This window comes from Equus quagga, chromosome 4 (assembly GCF_021613505.1).
Source record: "Equus quagga isolate Etosha38 chromosome 4, UCLA_HA_Equagga_1.0, whole genome shotgun sequence".
NCBI lineage: Eukaryota > Metazoa > Chordata > Mammalia > Perissodactyla > Equidae > Equus > Equus quagga.
In genome coordinates this window covers 104190258-104215981 of record NC_060270.1, presented here as the reverse complement: position 1 = coordinate 104215981, position 25724 = coordinate 104190258, and the positions used below count along the sequence as shown (strand labels likewise).

At 37.3% G+C, this 25724-nt stretch overlaps 1 protein-coding gene across 5 annotated transcripts in view; it reads left to right on the top strand.

Annotated features, from left to right (window-relative positions):
- The window catches only part of FIGN (fidgetin, microtubule severing factor), a 126919-nt gene that overhangs the window by 98566 nt on the left and 2629 nt on the right, over positions 1 to 25724 (top strand). For 2 of the 5 annotated variants that reach the window (XM_046659606.1, XM_046659608.1), the window contains exons 3-4: positions 18528 to 18783; positions 19317 to 25724. The exon at positions 19317 to 25724 is cut by the window's right edge and continues 2629 nt beyond it. In XM_046659606.1, the coding sequence (XP_046515562.1) occupies positions 18681 to 18783; positions 19317 to 21571 (2358 nt within the window). In that variant the 5' untranslated portion in view covers positions 18528 to 18680 and the 3' untranslated portion in view covers positions 21572 to 25724. Of the gene's footprint in view, positions 1 to 6872; positions 7006 to 18527; positions 18784 to 19316 lie in introns of all 5 variants that reach the window. The other 3 variants (XM_046659609.1, XM_046659610.1, XM_046659607.1) reach the window with 2 other exon arrangements.

The following is a 25724-nucleotide window of genomic DNA, read 5'->3' as shown; positions in this document are numbered from 1 at the left end:
TGGATGGAACATTGATCTGCAGCATGCATGTTAAGCCTCTTATGCTGTGAGATGATAGTGATGAGAAGAAAAGAGCCAGCCACAGATCAGCCTCTCTCATTCCAGAAGAGCTCTGATGACCCAGGAGACAGAAAATTCTAAATTTGAACCCAACTGCCAGGTGTTTATGAAGATGTAATTGTCAAGGTAGAAAGAAAGAACATATTTTATTTAAAATTTTTTGTTTAGTTTATAACTTTCAAAATAATTTATAAGTTTTTAAATACCTTAAGTATTTAAACATATGGTATATGTTAGGACCTGCATGAAGCAAATCTTCTGATATATATATAGATAAAGATATAGGTAAATATATTGATATAGATGTATATCTGTGTCTACAGATATAGATGGATATAGTACCTCCTTTGTGTGGATACTCTTATCACTGGACATACATCTATGAACAAAACAGACAAGGTCCTTGTTCTATTCTAATGGAATGGATTCCTGGTCTCAAAGAGATTAGTCTAGTAGGTGATGCAAATTAAATAGGAACATAAAATGCATATTAAAATGCAGTGTAAGGGGGTTGGCCCCATGGCCAAGTGGTTGAGTGCGCGCCCTCCGCTGCAGGCGGCCCAGTGTTTCATTGGTTCGAATCCTGGGTGCGGACATGGCACTGCTCATCAAGCCACGCTGAGGCAGCATCCCACATGCCACAACTGGAAGGACCCACAATGAAGAATATACAACTACGTACCCGGGGACTTTGGGGAGAAAAAGGAAAAAAATTAAATCTTTAAAAAAAAAATGCAGTGTAAGTACAGGGTGATAGGGAAAATGGTAGAGAGGGAGGGAAGGCAGTGACGTCTGGGAAGGCTTCCTAGATGAAGCCATAATAATAATAATAAAAAGAAGAAGAATTCTCAAGCTAAGAGTGAGGTATTTTAACCTAAAACAGATTATATTAGGGGATCAAGTATCTTGCTATCCAAACAAGTACAGTTTAACTTTCTAGTTTCTAAATAAAACTGAAATGGTTGATAAACTCGGAGAACAAAGTTTGCATCATCCATGAATAAACACATTAAATGTTTTTAATTATTAAATACTTTCTTTGTGCAAATGTATGTTTATACTATATATTGCATGATATATAGTAACCGTAAGGTAGAAAAATATATTAAAATCAAACCAATCTTAAGAATTAGTCAGCAAAGCATAATGCGATCTTCTGTGACACAAGTGACACCAGTAGGGTTCGAATGTCAAATGAGTATGAACTGCGCATTTGTCCAGTACTGTTCTTAACTCCAGCTCCAGTTCCCACAGTTGCCCTCCTGGAAGAACTCTCCTACCACAAAGAGCCCAAGTAGTAAACTCAGATGAGTAAGACCCAAAGCTGCTCAACAGGCAGAATTTGCTGGCACCTAGTAATTACTTGCTTTATGAAATGAAGAGGAAGAGGATGAAAACAGAGTGATGTGTTTGTGTTTGGGGCAGAGAGGAGTGTAAAGAAAATCAGATCCCTGGTTAATGTTACACGTACATTTTCTGATTTTTGATAAGTTCTAAATGGAGTGAGATTTGAGGGGAGAGACAATAAGAATTCTTTTGGTAGTAATTTCTTTCCATATAGCTTCACGTATTTCTTTGAAAGCTCTAAGTCTTCCTGAAAGTTGAAAGTCTTACTAAATCTTTTAGTAATAACTACCAAATATTTTAGTAATAACTACCAGTTATCACCCTTCTTATAATAGAAATCTTTGCCACCACTGGGATGCAGTCTTCAATTAGGCCTAGTTTTCCAGGGCTGTTCCTTCTTGTATACAGTGACAGCACTATTATGCTCTATGGTTTGCGTGTGGTGACTTTCTAGTGGTAATTATGCATTTGTCTTGATCCTCCCACACTCTCTTTCATCCTATGCCTCCTTGTGACCAGGGTTTGCACCCGACTGGGATTAAGGGTAGTCAATAGACGATGGAACAGGACATGGAACATGGGTCTACTGTCTGGCTTAAAGGAGGATAGAAGGAATAATTGACTCCTAAAGATGTCTTCAGGGAAACAAAAGGGGATCCAGAGGTCAAATATACTCCACCTATCTTTAAACTCCTTCCCACGCATCTCAAACAAAGAGATGCCCCTCGTTTTCCCCAATATTTGTCTGAAACGTGCGTGCCCTTCATTCTGTCTCTTTCTGTGTTCTTGGTGGCTCTGTTCCATCAATTTCCACCCATGCCCCACCCATACAGTGTTATATTTTCATTTTCTCCTCAGCCTAGAGCAAGGTTGGCAGGCATTTTCTGTAAAGGGCTAGATGGTAAATACTTTTAGCTTTGTGGGCCATATGGTCTCTGCCCCAACTTCTCATCTCTGCCTGTAGCTAGAAAGCAATCACAGACAATAAATAAATGAATGGTGTGACTGTGTTCCAATACTACTTTTTTTACAAGGAAGATGTCACACTGGATTTGGCCTACTGGTCATAGGTTGCTGACCTTTGGTCTAGGGTAATGATTAGATTTTCCCCATATCCCTTAAAAAGGAAATCCCTTGCCTCAATTCTTCTTCACTCCATAAACTGCTGTTCATGTTTATTAGATGTTTAGCAATGAGGAAAATTCCTTCATGCTTGCCCTGTCACTTTCTCACAACCCATTTCCTCCATAACCCACTCACCATGGCTCTGATCCCACCACTCTACTGATATTGCTCTCTCGCAGATCTTTAGCCTCCTAATTGCCTATTTTCTCTCCTAATCCTACTTAGCTTCTCTGATGCATGTGCTACTATTAAACACTATGTCCTTGAAAATCCTTCCTCACTTGTCTTTCCCAACAGCATATTCTTTCTTCCTCTCTGTTTCACTTTCTATTCTGCAAATGCCCTCTCAATTCCATTGCCTACTCCTTAAATGTTACTTTAACTCAAGATTTCCATTCTCATCTCATTCTACACACTTTCTCTCTGCTGTGTCTTTCATTACCATAATTTCAGTGAATTCCCATATGCTCATGATTCCTAAACATCCTTGTAGAGTTTTGACTTCTCTCCCATGGAAAGATGGGACCTTCCAGTGGCCAACTCATTGATTGTACAAGCTAAAACCTTTGGAGAAGTTCTCCAAGGAGATACGAAGGATAGTAATTTTGTGTCACATGATCCAGGTTGTAACACTAGCTCTGGGATAGCCTTGAGAAAGTTCTTTAGATTCATGGGACCTGTTTAATCATATATAAAAGGGAATAACAATTCCTTACTTGGCTTTCGGAGAATTAAATGTAATATCCACTATAATCTCTTAACTATCTGATGATATCTCACAAATATTTCTATTTTTATATCATGTCCTTTGAATGGCCCCTTTCCTCTTCATCTTCCAAACCTAATTGGTCAACCCATCTTTTTTATTCTATGTCTATTTTTCTCTTCTTTTTGCTAAAGTTCAGGGCCCAATTTCTAGCCTTTTCTCCCCTATTCTGTCCTGTATATTGTTTTTATTGATATATTTCCAAAGAACAGATGAGGGCAGCACTTTATATTGGCAGTAGGATGAAGTCCAAACATTCGAGTCCCTTTGCAATCTGAATTCAAGCTTTATCACTACCGTCATCCCACCCTATGCATAGACATGTATCTCCCTCCTGTCTTCTAACCATACCAAGCTACCCTGTTTCCCAAATGTGCCAGGTATACTTAGCATCATCTGGGATTTTGACTGAATTTTGTCCCAGGCAGGAAAACTCATCTCTGTCTCTTCTAATTGCTGAAATTCTATTCAGCTTTCAAGATACACCTTGACTATTGACTCCTCTATATAGCCATCTCTCCCTACCAGATTTAGAACAAAATGTTTTCGTTGTTAAGTCACCACTAAAGATAGACTATATGTTCCGTCAGAGCAGGGAGCTCTATTTCCTAGCACTTAGGGCAGAGGCTCCCAAGTACTAGTAGGCACTCAGATGTTATTAGAGCATAAATATTATTATCATATTTTAAACAGTTCAGCCAACTGGTCTTATTTATTTTTTCTAGTGACAACAAAAGTTAAGATTGAGAGGTTCAAATAAGATTTTTTTTTAGGATTCCAGTTTTGAGACTTGAAGTACATTTTCTCTGTAACCTATTTTCTCATAATTGACAAACTACTTGAAAACAGGAAGAAAAGAGGGAAGGAAAAGAGAGAAAATAATTTGCCAGCCCATGTGCCAGAGCCAAAAGGAGGTTGGGGGGTGGGGGGGTGGGGGGCAGGAGTTGGAGTAAACCTAAAAGAATTTGAGGCCTAAGTAAAAGAGATGGAATTTTTTCAGTTTTCATTTTTGTTTGCTTGCTTGCTTGTTTGTTTGTTACGTGGAAGGATATTCACTGTAAGCCCTTTTAGCTCAGGAATATGGCAAATGATCAAATTGAGCAGGGCACTAAGAATGATAAGGCTGATGCTAGGTGTTGTGGGTCCTTGAAAATTGTAAGGATTAATGAGCCCTAATTCTTTTCAAAATTATTTGCAAGCTTAGGTATGTGATTTCTCTGCATCTTCAGACCAATCAGTGTCTAAACGGTATGGCCAAAAGCTGAAGTTTGAAACCCACTTCTCCAAAAAGTCTTACCTGATAAGTCTTCCTCTTACCGCTGGCTGCCATGTTATGATGTCCTATTACCCATATCTTGTATTTACATGATAATATATATTTATGTGCTGCTTATTTTCTGCATTAGAATCTCTTCTATGCTTATATCCATGCTCCCTAGCTTGTGTTTCTCAAATTAGAAATGAAGACCAAGGCAAATCCTGCCAACTTGCTATAACTCAAGGTTAGAACTAGGTAAAATATCTATTAAATAAGTACTCAATTCTTAATTAAAATTTGTAACTAAAACTATAGTTTCATCATTATAGAAAGTTATTTTGATAGTTCACCAAAAGAATGATTTGTATTTATCATTATTATTGTTATTATTACTATTATTGGACATCCTAGAGCCTCCGAGCTTTAGTAATACATGCAAGTGTACAAAACATTCATTTTCTTTTATAAAACATTCATAAATTCTATGATTCATAAATGAAGTTATTCAAGGTTATGATAAGGCATTCCAGAGGTAATAAGAAAGGAACTCTCTTAGATTCTGTTAAGTATGAGTCATTTAAGGATGTAGAATATAGGTTTCCAGTAGTTTTATGCACTGGCTTTTTATTTTTGTGGTTCTGAATACGAATTCAGTCAAGATTTAAAGAAACAGGACGATATTTTGATCTTAAAGCTATATGAAGTCACAAGGGAATGAGTTTGGTTTCTTCTCTACTTTGTAATGCAAAGAAGTGCATTCCACAAAATCAGATGAAACAAGCCATTAATTTGACAGTCTCGGTTCTTATCGCCCTATTGATTCGGTAAGCTGAAAACAGTTATGGAGGCTTATTGGCTCCAATTAGGAGTCATGAAGCTTGAGGTTAGAAGAAATGAGAGTGTATTGGGAGAGGAATCATTCAGTAACAGAATCCTTCTTAACATTTTATTATGAATGGATATAAACTCTTGGTCTCTTGTTATTTTTGTACTTTTTCACTTATTGATTATCTTTATGGACCTGTTTCAAAATGTGCAGAATCTCATCTCAAAGCTGATTTTATCTTTTGGGTTGCTTTTAGCAAACAAAACATTTATCTTATTTCGTGAGACATTTCATGATTACAATCTCAAGAGCTTCCTATGTCTTACTTAGATGTTCTCAAAAGAATATTTTCAATTCCTTCTGCATAATTATTATATATATGGCAATTATTATATAGATGACAATGCTCAGGATATGCTCTGTTGATAGATTAATCAATATAGACTCTATAGATATATACTTATTTCAGCATGTGCATCATCTTGCATGGAAATAAATCCTCTCCTTAGAGCTATGTAACATGTTTTGCTCTTATCAATAAGAAGCCTGACTAACTCTCATGACCACCCTTAGTGCATATAAATAATATATATCCACAATACTGTCCTTTAATGTTAAGATCTTAGTAAATAGTGCTTAAAAAAGGAATAATCAAGGAGGAAAAGAGTATTCACATTTTTAAGAGCAATATCTAATGAAGCAATATAATTTTACTTATAGCTGCTATTAGGAAAGGCTAACATTTCTTCAAATATTCCTTTCAGAATGTCCATTTTTTTCCACGTTTTAGCCTAGTGACAGAAATGCAATTTTTCCTCTCAATGATTACAATATATTTATATCTTGGGTAACTTTTCATATGTAATCAAATGACAGGAAGACTTTTTTCTGAGGTGTTGGGATGCTGACGAGGGAAGACTTGACAGCCAGCATCAATTATCAGTTATAAAATCCTTGCTTATCATTTGTTAACAAATCCTCAGTTGAAAAACCTTTTGAACAGCTTGGCACTAGCCTAAAATTTGCTTTACTATGAATATAATCCACCTCTAATAAAAGATGACTATATTTCCAAGTATATTTAAAATAGAAAAAAATAAGATTATTATAATAAATCTAACATCACAGCAACCAATTCATGGAGCTTAATTATGACACTACTAAATGTGAAAATCTATTCAGTGCTAGGAACACTTTTCACATTACATTCACGCTAAAGATTGGCTGTTAAGAGCTCATTACTGGTATTTTTCTAAAGAGTGGTTTATTAAACACAGTTACCTAATAAGCATCTTTGGTGGTGCAAATTGCTGAAAACAGTAATGAGTCTGATTAGACTTCATTTCAATTACGACAGCTTGTCTAGCAAAAAATAAAAAAGTAAAAAGAAATATATGTATAGATATATTTCCTTGATGCTTTGGCATCTGGCTACAAGACACTGCAGAGTTTAAAAAATAAAAAGCCACCTTTATATTTCCTTTCCACAGTTCACTAATGAAGAGAGAATTGTCCAAGTCATCATCCAATTTACACACTGGAAACCTGGATGGACAAAGTGGAGTCACAATTGTGTTTGCTTAAAAACAGCAAAGGCTGCCTTGACTAATATGTCTAAATAAGGTCACCTTTAGTTTCTCTCTGCTTTATTATTTCTTTTTTCCTTAGGAATATAAAGCTATAAATGAGGTGGAAACTTAAAAATGATTCATTCGTATTTGGCTTGTGGAGGTTATTCTCCAGATTAATAGGCTCACCTTTCAATTATGTTTTATCCATGGATCTTCTACTTAAAATCATAACAATACAGGCAGCTGTTGGACTATGCATGCTAATTACCAGACCGATATTTTTTAAAAATATATATGTGGGGAGGGGGAAAAAAATAAAAGAAACCAAGCTTTATGAATGTGCACTAAAATTTCAGAAAGTGTAAAGGAATGTTTGTTAGACACAAAACTTGATTTGATGTTTAAAAAAGTATGTTATTTAGCTGCATTTAGCAGCTAACCTCCTATTAAATTATGCCTGAATATTACTGCTCAAATTGAAAGAAAAAAATTATTAATGTAAAAAGCCTTTAAGTGATTAAGCTGTCACTGCTGTCATTCGGGTACTGTAGTAACATTTTAATGCTTCTGGGAGCTATGGCCACTATTTTATGCTATATTTTCTGAATAGATTCTTTTTTAAAGTATAATATCATTTAACACTGAACGGGAAAAAATAATTTCTAAGTAAAAGACGAAAACAGTGGCTGGATGTAGAAGCATAAGAAAAGGTGGGCACAATAAAACATTCTCACCTGAAAAACCTCACAAGCTGGCTGAGTGATCATGTCATTCCCTAAGACTGAAAGCCAAATTAAAACGAAATTATAGTACTCTCGTGGGCATTTGGATACTTTCAAAAGATTTACTTAAAAGGAGACTAGCTCCAGGTATGTCAATTCAGTGAGTAAGAATGTGCTTTTAGACCCACGGTTCATCATTAACTCTGTGAATTCTCTTTTCTGTTAAAAGAAAAAAAAACCTTTTGTATAGAAAAGACAAAAACGATTCTAAATTAGCAATTGGGGTGCTTTCCTAAGTAACCTGTTTATAACATAGTTTGATTATTTGCTTTTCAAGGTTTTTTGTAAACATTTCATTTCAAATGATTCTGATAAGTGTGTTTCTTTTTGTATGCAATTGAGAAAATGTGTTGATATGTAATAAAATTATTAGGTTTCCTCTTTGAAGAAAACTTTATACACATAAACCCAGACCTCCTTGATATTGAGTACTCAATTAAGGAAAAGAGTGTTCCTAGTATGTTTTGGGATCATTAATAAAGCTTTTAAGTTTTATAAGTAGGGAAACTTTTTGAGGTGTATAACTTGGTTGAAGCCACAAATAGTAAGTATATGGCTAAAGAAAACCTCAAATGATGCTTACTTTTGATAAAAATATGTTGTGAACATGATAGTTAAATAATTTAGAATGTGCTTTGAGTTCTGAGATTATTAATAATAAAGCTAGTAAAGCAGATCATTTTTTAGGATAAAAGCAATTTTAAAAATCTCTTTTCCTTCTCTCTGTCATTTTTCTCCCATTTCCTCTGTCCTTTCTGCAGCCACAGACATAACACGTACATACACACATGCAGGCCCCTCGATTTGATTTTTCTGTGCAAGCTGCGTGTATTACCTGCAGGGTTCTGGTTTTCCTGTCGTTTAAGGACTTTGTGGAAATAGAATGCACATAATTTGAAGACGCAGCAGAAAGATTTGACTTATTTACTCTTTTAACATAAACAACAAAAACTAGCAAATTTAGAATTAAGTTTCTTTCAAATTACCTGCTAATTTAAAAATGTGACTGGAAAAATCTCCCTTTTCCTTAAAATACTGGAGCGTATCCGTAACTATGGAGGCCAATAAAATAGTTCATGAGCATCAATAAGGAGTATAAAATTATGGAATAGTTTAGACCATATGGAAGTAACATCCTTATAGCTTTTAACTCTACTGACAGTATTGAGAACAACTTTATTGGTAACTGCTATATTAGAGACAAAGTAAGCCATGTTTATTCACAACAGAAGAGAGTTGGATTGGAATTAATTGTAAAATTATAAGCAAAAGAAAGGGGATCTGTATTTCATGTGATCCATGTCACTAGTTCAAATATTTTATTCAATTCAGCCAAAGCCTAAACTTTTTTTTTTAACAGAATGGCACTGTCTATCATAACAATAGATGAAATTGTGCAGTTAAATATTACAGAGAGAGCACAACCAAGATGGAATCTGAAGAAACAATTTCTTTACTGTGGTCCCTCTATTGTTAGCATTTCCCCAAGGATTAGGTTGTTGGGCACCCCCTCTGGGACAGGAAATGCCACTTTCTTTGAGGATCAGCTGATATCCTCTCTTCTGCTTCTGTCTCATTATGCAGCATTCTTTGTTTTTACAAATGGAAGAGCCAACAGCGCTAATGGCTGGACTGTCATTCACACTGCACTTTAACAATGTTCTGTTTATCTGGAAATTAGAGCATCCCAATGATAGGTGGTGCTCAGGTTTATTTCACCAGACCAGAGAATGGGGCTGGGCAGGGAGAATGGAGAAGTGAGGAAACTACTGTTGTTGCTAAGAGCTCTTCACTTTTAATCCTGGACTGTGTTGATTGTATTCTAAAGCAGTTTATCTTCATACATCATCTTATATGGAAGAAACAACACTAAACTTACCAAAACTCATTTCATATGTAGCTTTTTCCACTGCCTTCAGATCAAAGTTATTTTCTTCAGCCCGGACTAAATTATACACAGGTCCCAGGAGTGAAGGACACTGAATTAATGCACTATGTCACCCAGCCCTGACTATAGAATATTTTTATCAAAGTCCAAGACACTATTTTGCTATTGCATTAAAAATTAATGCACGAATTTCCAAAAAGAGAAAAATGCATAAATAACCTAAACAAATTTTGTCTGGGCTTTGCACATTTTACAGTCACCTTAAGCAAAGAGTTTTTAAGGAGAATGGTTGAAGAGTTGTATACTTATATGTAAATAATATTCTTACTCCTTTGTCTAATTATATGAAAGAACCTTCAATCTTAAATAAGCAGCCTTAATTATCTATTTTGTTTTATGTAAACTGTCTTTTTAGAGTAAGGTTCCAGAGGAACACAGAAAAGAGGATGAATGCAGATTCCATCTCACACAGGTCGTGGGGCTTGGGAGATTCTGAATTTGTTTATTGACCCTTGTCAGCATGGTGTTTTGGGCAAAAATGAATATAGTTAAGTTTAAATATAACTAAATTGAGCTTTGCATTTATATACTTGAAATAGAATACACACAAACAAATAACTACTTACAAATAGCTATATGTACACCTAATGATTAACATAACATTTTAGGATTGTGACCGAGGAAATTAACCAGCCGTGTCATAATTCAAGGTTGGTACCATGCCCGGCTTGTGTTAATTAAAAGTGCAAATTTATTTTATGTGGCACAACAGAGTCTTGAGAATCAGTTGGAATAACCTCAGACTTTTAGGATGATGGTAATTTCATCTCAGCAGTCTTTTTTAAAAATAAAGATTCAAAACACATAGAAAATGCACAATACTTTCAGCATTCGATTTCTCTTTCTGGATCAGTCATACAGGCCGGATACTATGAATCTAGCATGGGGCTCCAGGTTGTGTTAACCCCATTTATCCCTGCACGCTACAGCTCACCTGTTATTTACACACATAAGAGGGTTGATACTGCAGAACAAGGGGAGTGCTCTGTTGTGACACAGAACATACATATTCATTAGCCCTGGCAGTCCCTATGGATAGATGTGGTATGTCCTGTTGATCTTTGTATCACAAAAAGAACTGGGGGGAAGGGTAGGTGGCCTTAATGGATTGAAAACATATATGGAAAAGGGGAAGAGGGGGCCTGAGAAACGAAAGGCGGTAAAGTAACAACCTGAAAGGTTAACTACAAAGCACTATTTAAACTGATTATAAACTGTCTAAAATCATTCACAGAGGTAGAATAAACAAAGTAACATTTGATTTAACATGGGTAAATCAGTCCTCTTACCTCCTAACCCTCAAACTCTTTCCTTTGCAGTAGTTGATGACACCTAACACTAAATACTAAGATTCAGAGTATGAGTCATTTCTGTATTTTTAATTCCATGTATATGCATGTATTCTTTTGAATTAATTATGGTAGGATATACACAGACTTTTGGACACTGTTTTTTACTTGATTTAGATTATTATTTAAAAATTTTTACATGTAAACTTTTGCAAAGCCATAAGAAAAGAAAAACCATAAATCTAAATTATAATTTTAAAATAGATGGATTTTCTCTGAACATGATTATATGTTCACTTGAATACTTTAAGTACTGGAAATTTTAGGACCCCCACAGGGAAAAATAAGTGTCTATTTGAATTATGACTATGATTTCCTAGGTTGCTTTAAGTGATAGGCTGACCATCCTGATCATATATTGGATATAAGTTCAGTGGACTAAAAGGGATATTTCTTTCATCAGTGTAATTTGTTTTGCCTAAGTGCTTCTGCATTCAGCCTCATAAATGCAAGTCATCCTCTTCTAGATGTGTTGCATGTTAAAAATGATGGCCCATCAGACCCATGCATACCAAGATTCATCCTCAGTATGAAATATTGGGAAAATAGTCATTTCTATATTTGGTCACGTTTTGATGAGTAAATATTTTGTTGCTATGAATAAAATTTAATGCATTTTAGGGAAACTGATTCAGATCATAAGCTACCCACAAATGTAATTGCAGGAGAGTTTATATCCTGTCCTTCTAGTCCGAGACCTAGTGCTGGTAAAATTGAGTACAGGCTTTTACTGCACCCACAATGATGACGTATAAGACAAGATCAGTTGTTTACCCAGACATCAGCCCCCCAATAACTTTCTATACGATCTAAGAAGCATAACTTTGAAGTAACTTAAACAATCTCTCAAAAGATGTCCTAAAACTCGTGATTGACTAATAGGAGATGATTTGCTATTATAAATGAAGTTTTGGTTTGTGGTATCAGAACCTATGGCATATTCAAAGGAGCATGTTAGGAATGGTGGAGATTGACATATGGGAAATAGCTAGGAAAAATATCTGATAAATCAAAGGGGGAAACAGAAACGACAGCAATCTGGAAACTAGTTTTTTTAAGAAATCATTATTCATCATTCTACGTGGTTGTGCTAATGACACTCAATCAACAAGAAAAATATCAATCATTTTCCCTGTGCTCTGATTAAGAGGGCAGGAATGCACATAATAAATAGTATTTGGAAAAATTTTCTTCTAAATGGACTACTTTTTTTTTTAAAAAGTTTAGAGCACTATACTTGCTAGTTTTCAAGAAAATGTACTTAAGTGAAAAAACTAGAGCTTGAAGCTTCAGAGTGAAGTCATAAATTCAATTGCTGACATGACCAGTAGGTACCATAAAAATACCTGAGGTTGGAATAGTGAGTGGGGCACCATGACAAAGTGGGCATGCCGTGTCCAGAGGGAGCAGCTGGTCCTCAGATTCAGCCAACTGTTGGCAGGCAAGAATGAAGTCTAATATTGTAAGATCATTCAGCTTATCTTGAAAAGATGGGAAATATGGAAATATAGATTATTTTCTATAAAGCTGACTGATTTTTAAAACCCTGTGCTGGCTGAACAAAACATGGGTACAGGCTGTATGCGGCCCTCAGGCTGGCAGGTGGCAATTTCTCTATATGAGAGGGTGAGGTATTTGAACTATATTTACTAAGGACCATTTAGCCAGAAATGCCTTCATGATTGTTAAAAAGGAGTGCTTTATGCAAATGAGGTGGAATGGGGGAAGGGAGTAATTTGCTGCAAAATGTATTATAATTTGGCATCTTGAGGTGTGAAAGTGTGATTTAAAGAGAAAAATCATTTGACAGTATTGCTATATAATTAGAATATCTTATTTTGAGACTGAGGGTTTTGAGATCATTCTTAACTGGTTTTAAACCTCTAAGTACTTTGTTTCTTGGTGGTGGTCTCTACAGTATTAGGTCACAAATAACATTAACATATATAAAATACTATGAAAACATTTTGAATTTTTGAAACCTTTTTGATTAAGGAGATCATGCTCCATGTTTTGCTGAGTATGAAAGAATTTCTATACCTTTCTTATAACCAGCATTCCCTCTGGAAAATTTCCTTTTCAGTAGCTGTCCTGAGGTTGAAGGAAAAATGATTTATAAATTCTAGGAGTGACTTTACTTTTTTTCTGTCTAGTCAGTTTTGTTTTGTGTTTAATGCATCTCTGGCTTTTTCAAAATAAAAGAATAATAAATATTTCGGTAGCAGTTCATACTTGGAAAATATTTTCACATTTACCGTTACATTAGGTAATTTTAATAACAATCCAGTAAATGATACCCTTTTTGTACACATTTTATAGCTGAGAGAAGTGAGTATGATGTGGTTAAGTGACTTCACCAATATTAGAACAAATAAGTGAAGGCATGAGCCAAACCACTTGCTCTGATTCTCAAGCCTGGCATATTTACTCTTCAAACAGAATTCTAGAACCTTCTTTATTCTTTCCCCCAGTCCCTTTCTATCCCAACAATCTAGCAATGCCTCTCAATAAGACACTGTGTTTGATGAAATATTCAACCCATTGGACACCATGGTAAGTGAAGTCCTAAACTCTAACCGAGGCTACCTGGATTGGGGACTGAGTCACTGTAAAGTTCCCTTCATCTCTAAAATCAAAGAGTCTAATTTTAGAGAATTTAGAATGTGAAACAATAGAGAAGACAGAGCTGGAAACATTTCATCACCTGGTAAACAGATTCCCTTGGCTTAACTTCTTAGAACTGAACCACCAGACTTTACACATAGTGGGCCCTCAATTTGTTGACTAAATAAAATGAACAGTCCCTACATCATATTCAGCTTATAAAGGATTTCTACTTTGGGTGTTCTAAAGATGGAAGCAAATTAAATAAAGAGAACATGTAATTTATGTGCTGCTTCCTCTCGCTTTGCCCCTGCCGTTACATTTAGATATGACATCACACATAGGCTAGGAATTATCGGGAAGTGCACTGAGGAAGGTTTCAGATGAAGTGAATTAGTCCAAGTAGTACCAGGTACTGCTAGGTACTGTTGGCCTCTTGGCTGATGAGGGTGGGTACACAACAGGAGACTGCTGCCTAGCCCGCGCCAACATTTCATTTGGTCCTCACTCCCCTTGAAGAATATGGATAAGCAGATATTGCAGAGGGCCAGTTTGTAGTCCCAGGATGTTTGCAGGCCCTCCCTCCGAAGGTTCCTCACCGCAGAAACCTATATTTTTAGCCAATGGATCTGCTACCCTCTACTTGAAATTTTGACTGCTCTATGTGTTGGTTCTGCCATTTCCTACCTAGGACATGATGAATCTGCGGCATTGTTAGGCTGAGCGGGCTGTAAACTAATATAATTACTCTGTTGTATTTACCCCAGTAGTGACTGTTTTCTAGAAAGAACTTTGGTAAATATGGTATCAGAGTTTTTAAAAAATAAGAATGAAAAGTTTAGAGGTACAACAGCCCAAAAGAGTGTAAGAGGTGTAGTGATGTGCGCAGGCTTGTGTGAGTGCCGTGCGGCTATCCCACAGCAAGCAAGCCCGCCGTGCCTGCAGGTGTTTGCCTCAGGTCTCTGCCCTGAGGAAGTCTGAAAAAACCTACAAATGAAGGCAGAGTCCCTAGCAGCCAGAATTACCCTATGGGAACCTCGGAGAGAGCAGCTTTTTTAGACCTGATGAACTGCTGAATCGCACACGTGTGTTGGGGTGCCGGTGGGGGTGGGGTAGTGAGTGCCTTAGATTAATATTTCCAGGAATGTGGGTGAAAATAGACTCTAGAAGGCTTAGTCTTTTATTTCCAATTTCCTCCCATTCTGAAAGTTGTTTTCCTATCCTTCACTTTTCTATAGAACAGTTTCTTTATCATTTGGAAGCTGTGCCAGAACTTTGAAGGATGCCACAGTTGTTTTGTTTCAAAATAGTTAAAGAGCAAAATGGAGGAAGTAAAGCAATAAGGCAGCAACTGTTTAGTAACTAAACCTAAGTTATAAAATGGTCAGTAATGATGAGAATGGAAAATGTTATCCAAACTGTCCAGTTTTATGGGAACTATAGACTTGTTTATTTGCATATACATAAATTCAGCCCATAACAATAAAACAACACAATGCTCAGGGTTTTTACTGTGATATCTGTCATTCTTGTGTGACACTTAGGTTAAATTGTCTTAAAAGCAATTTTGTATTAAATTACGTATTTTAAAAACAACCACATTGCATTGTGAAATTTGCCAGCCATATTAAGAATTTTCTGATGCTTTCAAAAATAAAAATTGGCATTTTGGAACAATTCTTCAGTTATCTTTAAAAACTATTTTTCTTACTTTCCACTGTTTTCTGAATTTTTATTGAACTTATTTAAAATATTTCTAAACAGCAGTGGGGTTATGTTTCTAATACCGTTAAAATAGTATTGTTTCTGAGGTTTTTCTCTTCGTATTCCAAAGAGAAACCATATAAAAGCTGTTTTTAAAACCCACCTTCTTATTTGGGTTCTGAGTTGAGTGACACACATATGCTGCTTCTTACAGCAATTCAGTCAAATGGAGCAGGATTTTTTATTCAAAGAACATTTGGCTCTACGTTTTTCTTCCGCTTCACATCAGAAATATCACCACCAATAAACAAAACAATAATAACACCACCACAAACAACTTTGGTTCTACTTCCAATTATTTTTAAAATTCAAGAAACTGATGAAAAAGCTCTTAGCGCTCCCAAGGCCAGGACAATCTCCTGATCACTGGCTTCTTCAGCTCCTACTAAAATTAAGAACGAGCTTATGGTTAACTATTAACTTACACTAGCAAATAATGATTTTAAAGCACTGGATAAATACTTGTTTTTGAGGGGATGTGAATAATTCTGTTCCCTTAATGTTATTTAATCAAAGCTCAATCTTCCCTTTTGCAGCCCTGCTAAGATTATTGTTATTTAGTATGCATCAGTAAATAAACTTTCAATTATCTTGGTAAGCCCATCCAAAAATAGCATGAGAATCAAAAGGCAATGGTGTATCCAGTAATTGTTCCAAATAAATAATTTTAATAATTTCAGATGAACTAGAAATCTTTTGAAATTTACATAGCTTTGTTAGAGCTAAACTATGCAGAAATACCCAGTGAAAATGGCCAACTTATTTTATTTAAACTTTATATTCCTGTCTTTTACAATGATTATAACTTACTAAAATCATTTTTTGCATATTTTTTACAAATGATTAATTTATAAGAAAAATTTTAAGCCAATACAGGTGGAAGGTTGCCCTTTTTTTTGTTTTTTAAATAATTATCTAAATCTAAAGCAGTTTTGGGTTTTTTTAGTGGGCATTTTTTTTAAATCGTATTTATTATTTATGTTTGTTAACTAATGCCAATAATGGCTTAGCTCAGCTAACTGAAAGGAAGCCATGCCCTTTAACGAGTGTGTGTGTGTGTGTTGTGTTGTATTTGTGGTAAATTCCATTGCCTGTGACGCCTAAATTATTTCCTGAGACCCTGTTTCAAGACATTTATTCACATGTTTCTTCTGTATCAATCTAATCAAATTCCTACTTATAGCATATGGGTGTTCTTATTTCCTCAACTCTGTATTTTTGATAATCTTTTAAAGAAAAAAATCCTAATAGAAATTCCCTGGAAATGATTTACAGGACTGATGAATTTGTAGGTCTTTTAGACAGTTCTACATTGCAGTAACATTAATATTCTCCCCTTTTTATAAGGCTTGAAATAAATCCCATGACACCAGAAGAATTTAGATACTGATTACTTGCGATTGGTTCCTGGTGATTTGCTCTTAATAATTTCCAGTTGAATTTAATGAAAGTATGATTCCTGAAATACTGCTTCATTAAAATTGCATCTTTTCCCCTTTAAGTGTGGTTTCGGTCATTTCACCCATTTTGTGGTGTGTTTTCCTCCCCCTTAAAAAGTGATGATTGAGAAAGCAGAAACAATTAAGAATATCACTCTAGTTCTTCCTAGAACTCAGCCCTGGAGTTTCTCTGAGTGAAATGATGCAAGCTGCACTTCATCAGGATTTTACAATATATTTTATTTTCCAATTGATCAGATTATTTTAAAAAATAGAGTTTTAAAAGGGAAAAATATGAAGATTTGGGAAGAGTGAGGGAAAGGAAAGTGAAGAATTGTTGCATATACAAGAGAAGTAAGGTTAGTATTTTTACTAAATATATATATGTATGCCTGATTATGTTATACTGTGAAGCATTCAGACTTAATTTAACTGAGATGGTGATTTGCAAATGAATATCTACATGGATCCTTTTAAAAAATCCAAATGCAAATGAGTACAACTGCAGTAAAATATATTTGCAAATGAATCCTGTTGCTTTATTCATTTATTGTGTAATTACTGCAATCCTTCCCACCTTGTTTTCAGTATTTCTTAATCATTAAGTCGGAAGCATGACAGCAGTGCCAGCCCTGGCATGATTCTCTTTGACTAAAACCTTGTAAATTAACACAATTAGCACAGCATCATCCTGCTAATTAACTTCCAGTGTCTGGTGCAGTGGTTTTGCAAACAAGGAAGAGGGAGTCAGAAGGGAATCAACATGCCATTCTGTTACCAAACTCTGTGCTATGTTCAGTTTAGCTCAGTAAGTCAAAGCTGGCCATGTCAGAAGCCAGAGTCAGGCAATGAAGAGCTAAAGGGGGTGGAGGAGGAGAGCAGAAGCGGGTAGGAGCTGTCAAAATAGACTGCAGTAATTCAGAAGGGAGCTGATGCCACAGATGCTTCATTTAGACCAGGCCTCTTTCTTATCAAGGAATCTCTGCCAGAGGGCACAAGACAGTTTGCAAAATTCACTTTGGGTAATACAAAGGAGATTAAGGAGTCCTGCTTAATATAGCTGTACCAGAGTAGGAAGTGTGCGAACCAAGCAGAGATTAGAATGGGATGAGCCAGCACCAGGAAATAGAACAGGTTTCCAGTGCTCCTCTGTAACTAACTATACATGAGTCCTCCAGGGTACGTTATAAATCCCTTTGGGGACTGCTTCCCGAATCTGTGAGATAAGGTAATTTCTAAGGTGTCCTTAAGCTGTAAAATTCAAATGATTCTCTGATTCTAACTGCTCAGTCTTTTCTGTTAAATGAAAAGACTCTGTTAAATGAAAATGTCTTGTTTTATGGTTTGCACATAGTCACCTTGCTTCAATTAGTAATCAATTAGTAAAAGCAGATGATAGAATTACCCATAGCGTCTCGTTATCTGGTTGTACTCTCCCGAGTTTGTGCCACACACTGAAAGAGTTAGAATCCAGATTCTCTCTCTGTTCTTATCTTCCCTCTCACCTCTGTTTCCTTCCTTCCTTCCTTCCTCTCATTCTCTCTCTTTCTCTCTCTCCATGTGTGTGTGCAGTCTCCCCTCTTAGCACCTTGGAGGCTGTAAGGCAGAGGGAAGGATTATAAGAGGAGGGAGAACGCTAGCTAGAAGACCGACAGACAAGTGATGCTTGTTTTTTTTTTTTTTTTCAGAGACTCAACAACAGAAGTGAGAGGCAGAGAGGAACCAGTTGTAATTCATACCGAGTTGTAGGCTTTGTGCGATGAAAGCGATGGAGCGCTGCCTGCGAGATTGCTTTGCTGCACTCCACGAAGCAGATTTGAAACTGTCGTGGACCACTTTAGATGAGAGTTGGATTATGGAATGACCTGCTATGTCTGTGTCATATTGTTCTGCGCAGGGAGCATTATACTGTGCTAACTAGGTGTTCAGTACCAAATAAGAGAGGTATCCTAGATGTGATCTGTCAGCTGTGTCTCATTTTTATATTGGTTAAAATATCAAACAGAAACTGTGAAGGGAAGAGACAGAATAGCTAGATAGTGCACATGTTAATGCTATCATGTGCTAGGTATTTAAAATGTGTGCATAGTCTACTGTAAGAACTGTGATTGAATTCTAATTTGACAGGAATGTGTGTGTACATATATATATGCGTGTTTCCGTGTGTGGGTAGCAAGTAACTTGATAGGCTTAACAGAAATAGATTTGCTTATTACTTAAAAATGAGAAAAATTTTAGGTCCTCTATAGAGTTTGCGTTTAAATTCAGTTTACTTTTTATACAGGGCTGAAATTCAGTCCATTTTAAAGTGGACATATTGTACAGATCATATTAGGCATTATAAATTGTGGAAATCCTTTATAATGTTGATTTATTAATGAAAAATAATAGGTAACAAAAGAAGTTGGGGGTAAAAGCTTGTAACAGTTCTGATGAGTATCTAAGTAAATTAACTTTTTTTCCCCCCAAATCTGTAGGCTTGAAGATGCAGTGGACGCCGGAGCATGCCCAGTGGCCAGAACAGCACTTTGACATCACCTCAACCACGCGGTCTCCTGCCCACAAAGTGGAAGCCTACAGAGGTCATTTGCAGCGCACTTATCAGTACGCCTGGGCGAACGATGACATATCTGCGCTGACTGCATCCAACCTACTAAAAAAATATGCAGAGAAGTATTCTGGCATTTTGGAAGGCCCTGTGGACCGACCTGTACTCAGCAACTACTCAGATGCACCATCAGGACTAGTGAACGGTCGGAAAAATGAAAGCGAACCCTGGCAGCCTTCCTTGAATTCAGAAGCTGTTTATCCTATGAACTGTGTTCCGGATGTTATCACTGCCAGCAAAGCTGGAGTCAGTTCAGCCCTCCCTCCAGCAGATGTCTCTGCAAGTATAGGGAGCTCTCCTGGGGTGGCCAGCAACCTGACAGAACCTAGTTATTCAAGTAGTACCTGTGGAAGCCACACTGTACCTAGTCTTCATGCAGGGCTCCCGTCTCAGGAATATGCCCCAGGATACAACGGCTCATATCTGCATTCTACTTACAGTAGTCAGCCAGCACCTGCACTTCCTTCACCTCATCCATCCCCTTTGCATAGCTCTGGGCTCCTCCAGCCGCCACCACCACCTCCTCCGCCACCAGCCCTGGTCCCAGGCTACAATGGGACTTCTAACCTCTCCAGTTACAGCTATCCCTCTGCTAGCTATCCTCCTCAGACTGCTGTGGGATCTGGGTACAGCCCTGGGGGGGCACCCCCTCCTCCTTCAGCATACCTGCCTTCAGGAATTCCTGCTCCTACCCCCCTGCCCCCCACCACTGTTCCTGGCTACACCTACCAGGGTCATGGTTTGACACCTATTGCACCCTCGGCTCTGACCAACAGTTCAGCAAGTTCTCTCAAAAGGAAAGCTTTCTATATGGCAGGGCAAGGAGATATGGACTCCAGTTATGGAAATTACAGCTATGGCCAACAGAGATCTACACAGAGTCCTATGTACAGAATGCCCGACAACAGCATTTCAAACTCAAATCGGGGGAATGGCTTTGACAGAAGTGCTGAAACATCATCCTTAGCATTTAAGCCAACGAAGCAGCTAATGTCCTCTGAACAGCAAAGGAAATTTAGCAGCCAGTCCAGTAGGGCTCTGACCCCTCCTTCCTACAGTACTGCTAAAAATTCATTGGGATCAAGATCCAGTGAATCCTTTGGGAAGTACACATCGCCAGTAATGAGTGAGCATGGGGATGAGCACAGGCAGCTCCTCTCTCACCCAATGCAAGGCCCTGGACTCCGTGCAGCTACCTCATCCAACCACTCTGTGGACGAGCAACTGAAGAACACTGACACGCACCTCATCGACCTGGTAACCAATGAGATTATCACCCAAGGACCGCCAGTGGACTGGAATGACATTGCTGGTCTCGACCTGGTAAAGGCTGTCATTAAAGAGGAGGTTTTATGGCCAGTGTTGAGGTCAGATGCATTCAGTGGACTAACGGCCTTACCTCGGAGCATCCTTTTATTTGGACCTCGGGGAACAGGCAAAACATTATTGGGCAGATGCATAGCGAGTCAGCTAGGGGCCACATTTTTCAAAATCGCCGGTTCTGGGCTAGTCGCCAAGTGGTTAGGAGAAGCAGAGAAGATTATCCATGCCTCTTTTCTTGTGGCCAGGTGTCGCCAGCCCTCGGTGATTTTTGTCAGTGACATTGACATGCTTCTCTCCTCTCAAGTGAGTGAGGAACACAGTCCAGTCAGTCGGATGAGAACCGAATTTCTGATGCAGCTGGACACTGTACTAACTTCGGCTGAGGACCAAATTGTAGTAATTTGTGCCACCAGTAAACCAGAAGAAATAGATGAATCTCTTCGGAGGTACTTCATGAAACGACTTTTAATTCCACTTCCTGACAGCACAGCGAGGCACCAGATAATAGTACAACTGCTCTCACAGCACAATTACTGTCTCAATGACAAGGAGTTTGCACTGCTCGTCCAGCGCACAGAAGGCTTTTCTGGAGTAGACGTGGCTCATTTGTGTCAGGAAGCGGCAGTGGGCCCCCTCCATGCCATGCCAGCCACAGACCTTTCAGCCATTATGCCCAGCCAGTTGAGACCCGTTACATATCAAGACTTTGAAAATGCTTTCTGCAAGATTCAGCCTAGCATATCTCAAAAAGAGCTTGATATGTATGTTGAATGGAACAAAATGTTTGGTTGCAGTCAGTGATAACTTCTTTAAAAAAAAAAAGTGATGAATGTTGGCACACACACATAAAACCTGCTACATAGGGTAGAGAGCCCTTTCCAGTAGTGTTTAAATCGCAAAGGGTACTGGGGAAGATGACGATTAAGTTGCATCTTTAGAGTCCGGGTAAATTTGGAGGAAAAATGCATCAAATGAGAGCTTCTGATTTGAAAGCCCCAGATGACAGAAAGCATCTGTTGATGCTCAGTACGGTTCAAGCTAGACAACACTCACCAAGGAGCAAGGTGCAAGTGTGTTGATTTCAGAAGGACATGAACCTCGTGTGTTGATTCCATTCTGCTGTTCTCGAGATTTAGTTGCTGTCAAGTGCCTGGAGTGGTGCTTTATTTTTTTGTTTGCCTCACAATTACATTGGTGGCATGTGCTAATATAAAGAGCTTTAACTTCAAACATTATTGGACTAAAGAGATGAACGGTTGTGTTACGACAGAAAACCAGATTTTTGCCATTTTAAGAGCAACAGTATTCCTCAATCCTGTCTGTTCTGCAGTATTAAACTAAGAACAGGTAAAACAGGGTAACGGTAATCTGGACCTTAATTTCTGCAGTTCATTTCTTTTAATGTTCTTGTCTGCAAAAACTCAGGAAAGCGATTGTGATTTGTACAGTACCTCAAAGGAATGTGTTGAAAGCACTATGTACTGCTGAGAGTAATGGGACAGGCTTCAATGTTACTTTATATGAAAATGTATGTTTACCTCAACAATTGGAAAATAGCAAGGAAAATTACTTTGAATGTATCCAGAAAAATACTGACATGTGATACAACTGAATATTTACAATTTAAAGTAGAAATGGAAGGATTTAAAAAAAAGGAAAGGTTCTTTTACTAATGATGGGGAATTAACCAGAGCAGAGTAATTCTTTATGTCAGTAACTGCAAGAGTTCTTCGTACATTGCTCCTTGATAATGAAGTGAAAATGTTTTTAAAAGGTACACTGGTTAATGGAAAGCTACTTATTCCGTTTGAGTTAGCGTCTAGAACAGTCAGCCACAAGACCTGTCTGGGACCCTGAAAGTCACAGCACCTACAATCTAGGACTGCCTGTTACTGTGCAGGTGGGAGTGGTGGTGGTGGTGGTTTGCAAGTTCTCTCTTAAAACTGCTGGGAATGGTGTCATTCTATTCACTAATCTAGCTTATAGGCTTGCCGTGCTGTTTGATAGAATGCAGAAGATAGCAACCAAAACAAGCAAACAAGCAAATAAATACAAAAAACAACCAACCAACTTATATATATCCACAAAGAACGTCTATATCCCCTCTCCTTCTTTCTGACTCCTCTCTTGTCAGTGCAATTTTGCTTCTCATTTTGCAATCTTCTGGACTGTAGTGCTCCCGCATTCATTTCTACCTCAGTTTTGTTACATTTCTCTCAGAAAGTAAAGCAGAAACTTGGAAGTGGACGTGCATATGCGCGCGCACACACACACACACACAAAATATAGTGTGCCAAACATGATACTTTGTTTTCTTCCGTCTTTTCCCATAAATCTAGTTTCTGACAACATCAGTCTTCATGCTTACTTCCACCTGAGTCCACTCCCACCCTAAGAGCATATATGGCATTTTTCTTAATTTCCCATTCCTTTCCTGCTCCCCACCAAGTTGTTCTTTGTATCCTTTAATGCTTTCTGTGCAACTTTTCATTGATAGCTGATTGATGATCGGCAATGCCTCTGAACAGACACAGTGTAGGCTGGAGCTTTCCAAAGCCGCTGCCCGTGCGTAAGCAGAACAGCCTGGCCTTTTTGAATGTATTCTTCCTTTTTTTTTTTTCCTTCCTTTTTTTAGTTGAAAGATGCAGTAACAAAACTGTTGCAGAGCACTGGCATTTTATGTATTCAAAAAGTGATGTACGTTTTTAAAAATTTTAAATAAATGCAATGAGAAGCCCCAAGAAAGGTCTTTCTGTTATTGTTTTTTTCCTTCAAAAATTTTTACCGATTTCATCCACAATGTCAAATTCTCTGAAATATAACATAGAGAAAGCTAATGAAGGACTTCATGATATTTCTGAAATTTTATGATGTTGGATCATTACCCCCCTTTTTTCTTACTTTTTATGTTGCTAAAAACTGAGCAAATGAAGCAGAATTTAATTTACTATGATATTCTATCAATTAAAACTGTGCTTACATATAAATATTCCAAATTAAAAAGCAGTGCCTTTCATTAAGGATACAAAAAATAATATTTAAGTATGTCCTTTGCTTTTCGCAAGTGAATAAATGCTACAATCGTGTTTTGACTCTACCCTGCACATCCCTTATTGTAAAGAAATTCTAATACCCCCATTAACTTGTAGGTTCGTATCGATCTCACTGACAAGTTTACTTTTGCACAGTGCTGACCTATTTTCTGTCTTGTAGACATTACATTTTATTTCCGCCAACATGCTGTGTTCACTTGAAAGCAACTGGCAAGTTTTGATAAACCCAGTCTTATTTAGACAACTTTGGAAAATCCAATATTGACCCACATTTTTTGTGGCTGGTAAGAGTTAATGCCAAATATATGACTGCGCTATTGTGTTTTACACTCACATATAAAACTGAAAAGAAAGTCATACAGATTGGCTTTTAGCTTTAAATGACTTAAAAATTACTTTGAGATATGAGTGGTCAAAAATCCATGTATTTAGGCAGAAGCTGAAGTTGTGTGTGAATTTCGTTTAGGCTCACAAATTCTAGGATTTGATCTCTTAGGAAATTGGGCATGCTGAAGAAATGAAGATCTGTTGGGGGAGATAAGGCAGACCTTTGAGTAGATAGTGCTCTCCTGTGATTCTTTGATTCTGCATGGCAGCATTATGAGCTCTTCTATGGACTAGCTTAATAATGAGCTCTTTTCTGACCATCCCTTCTGGAGCTTGGGGTGGGGGTGGGGCACCACATCCTGAGAAGTGAATGTGTACAATCAGTGAGAGTACAACCGAGTAATCGGGCTTCATACTCTTGGCCTCATTTTGACTGCTAAGAATTTGGAGAAGGCTACTAATGAAGGTAAGGTAATGAGCCAGTCCAAATCCCTTGCCGTCTGGCCAGGGGATTTGAGCCAGTCCACTTAACAGCCCCTAATTCTCTTCTCACAACTGCAATAACATTTCCAACAGGGACAAAAAGGAAGTGAAGTAAACTACTTCAGTAGAAGGATCAATAGAAATTCAGGAGGTAGTTCATAATGACCTTATGTGTGACACAAATGGAAATACTCTACACTTCTGGCATGCTTCTCACCAAAATATTTAGAACATTAGTGACAATATGGAAAACTTTGCTGACTGAGCTGATCAATGGAATGTGAAGGCAGTATACTTTAAGGCTATTTACTTTCACACAGAATGTTTATCTATTAGTCAGTTTATATTCTACTCAAATGCAGATAGACGGGTATAATGTTTTCTTGTGCATTTGAAACCTATCAAGGAGAAAATAAACCATTCCACTAAAATACATAGGCCAAACACCATCTGGGCAAGTGATAAAAGCTATCCAGAGGCTATGCTATGTAAAATAGCAAGGTCAATTTACTTGGGTGCATAGTACTTGGCTATGCAGTTTTCAAAAGAATACATCCAAAAAAGTCCAAATTAATTCCTACAATAGGGCTTTGTAAATTTAAATATATTTGTGGGTTGGAAAATATGTTTTAGAGGCATTCAGAATTTCTTTCTCCGAAAACGTGTCCAACTCCAAGCAGAAAGTTACTTCTATAATCCCATTCTCGTGTTTCTTAGCAAGAGTTGGTACCATCATCATTGAAACTAAAGGGACACAGTTTATTGAACTATTGAGGCCACTAAAGTAAAGTTTTAATATATATATATAAATATAATTAGCGTGTGTGTGTATATGTGTGTGTGCTGTTTTCACCACCACCTATTTGAACTTTAAAGCTAATGTCTATTTTACATTATTCAGAAGCAACTGGTTACTTCCTTTATGTGCAGAGATATACATGACCACTTTACAATTCAAAGTGTTTGAATATATTTTTTCTTTCGAAAAGTAGAGCCTTCAGTTGTTGAATCACTTGCCGATTCATATGAAGCACATTAGCAAACATGGAGCTATTAGGATTTCAGAATTCAAAACCAGCTATACTTGTGAC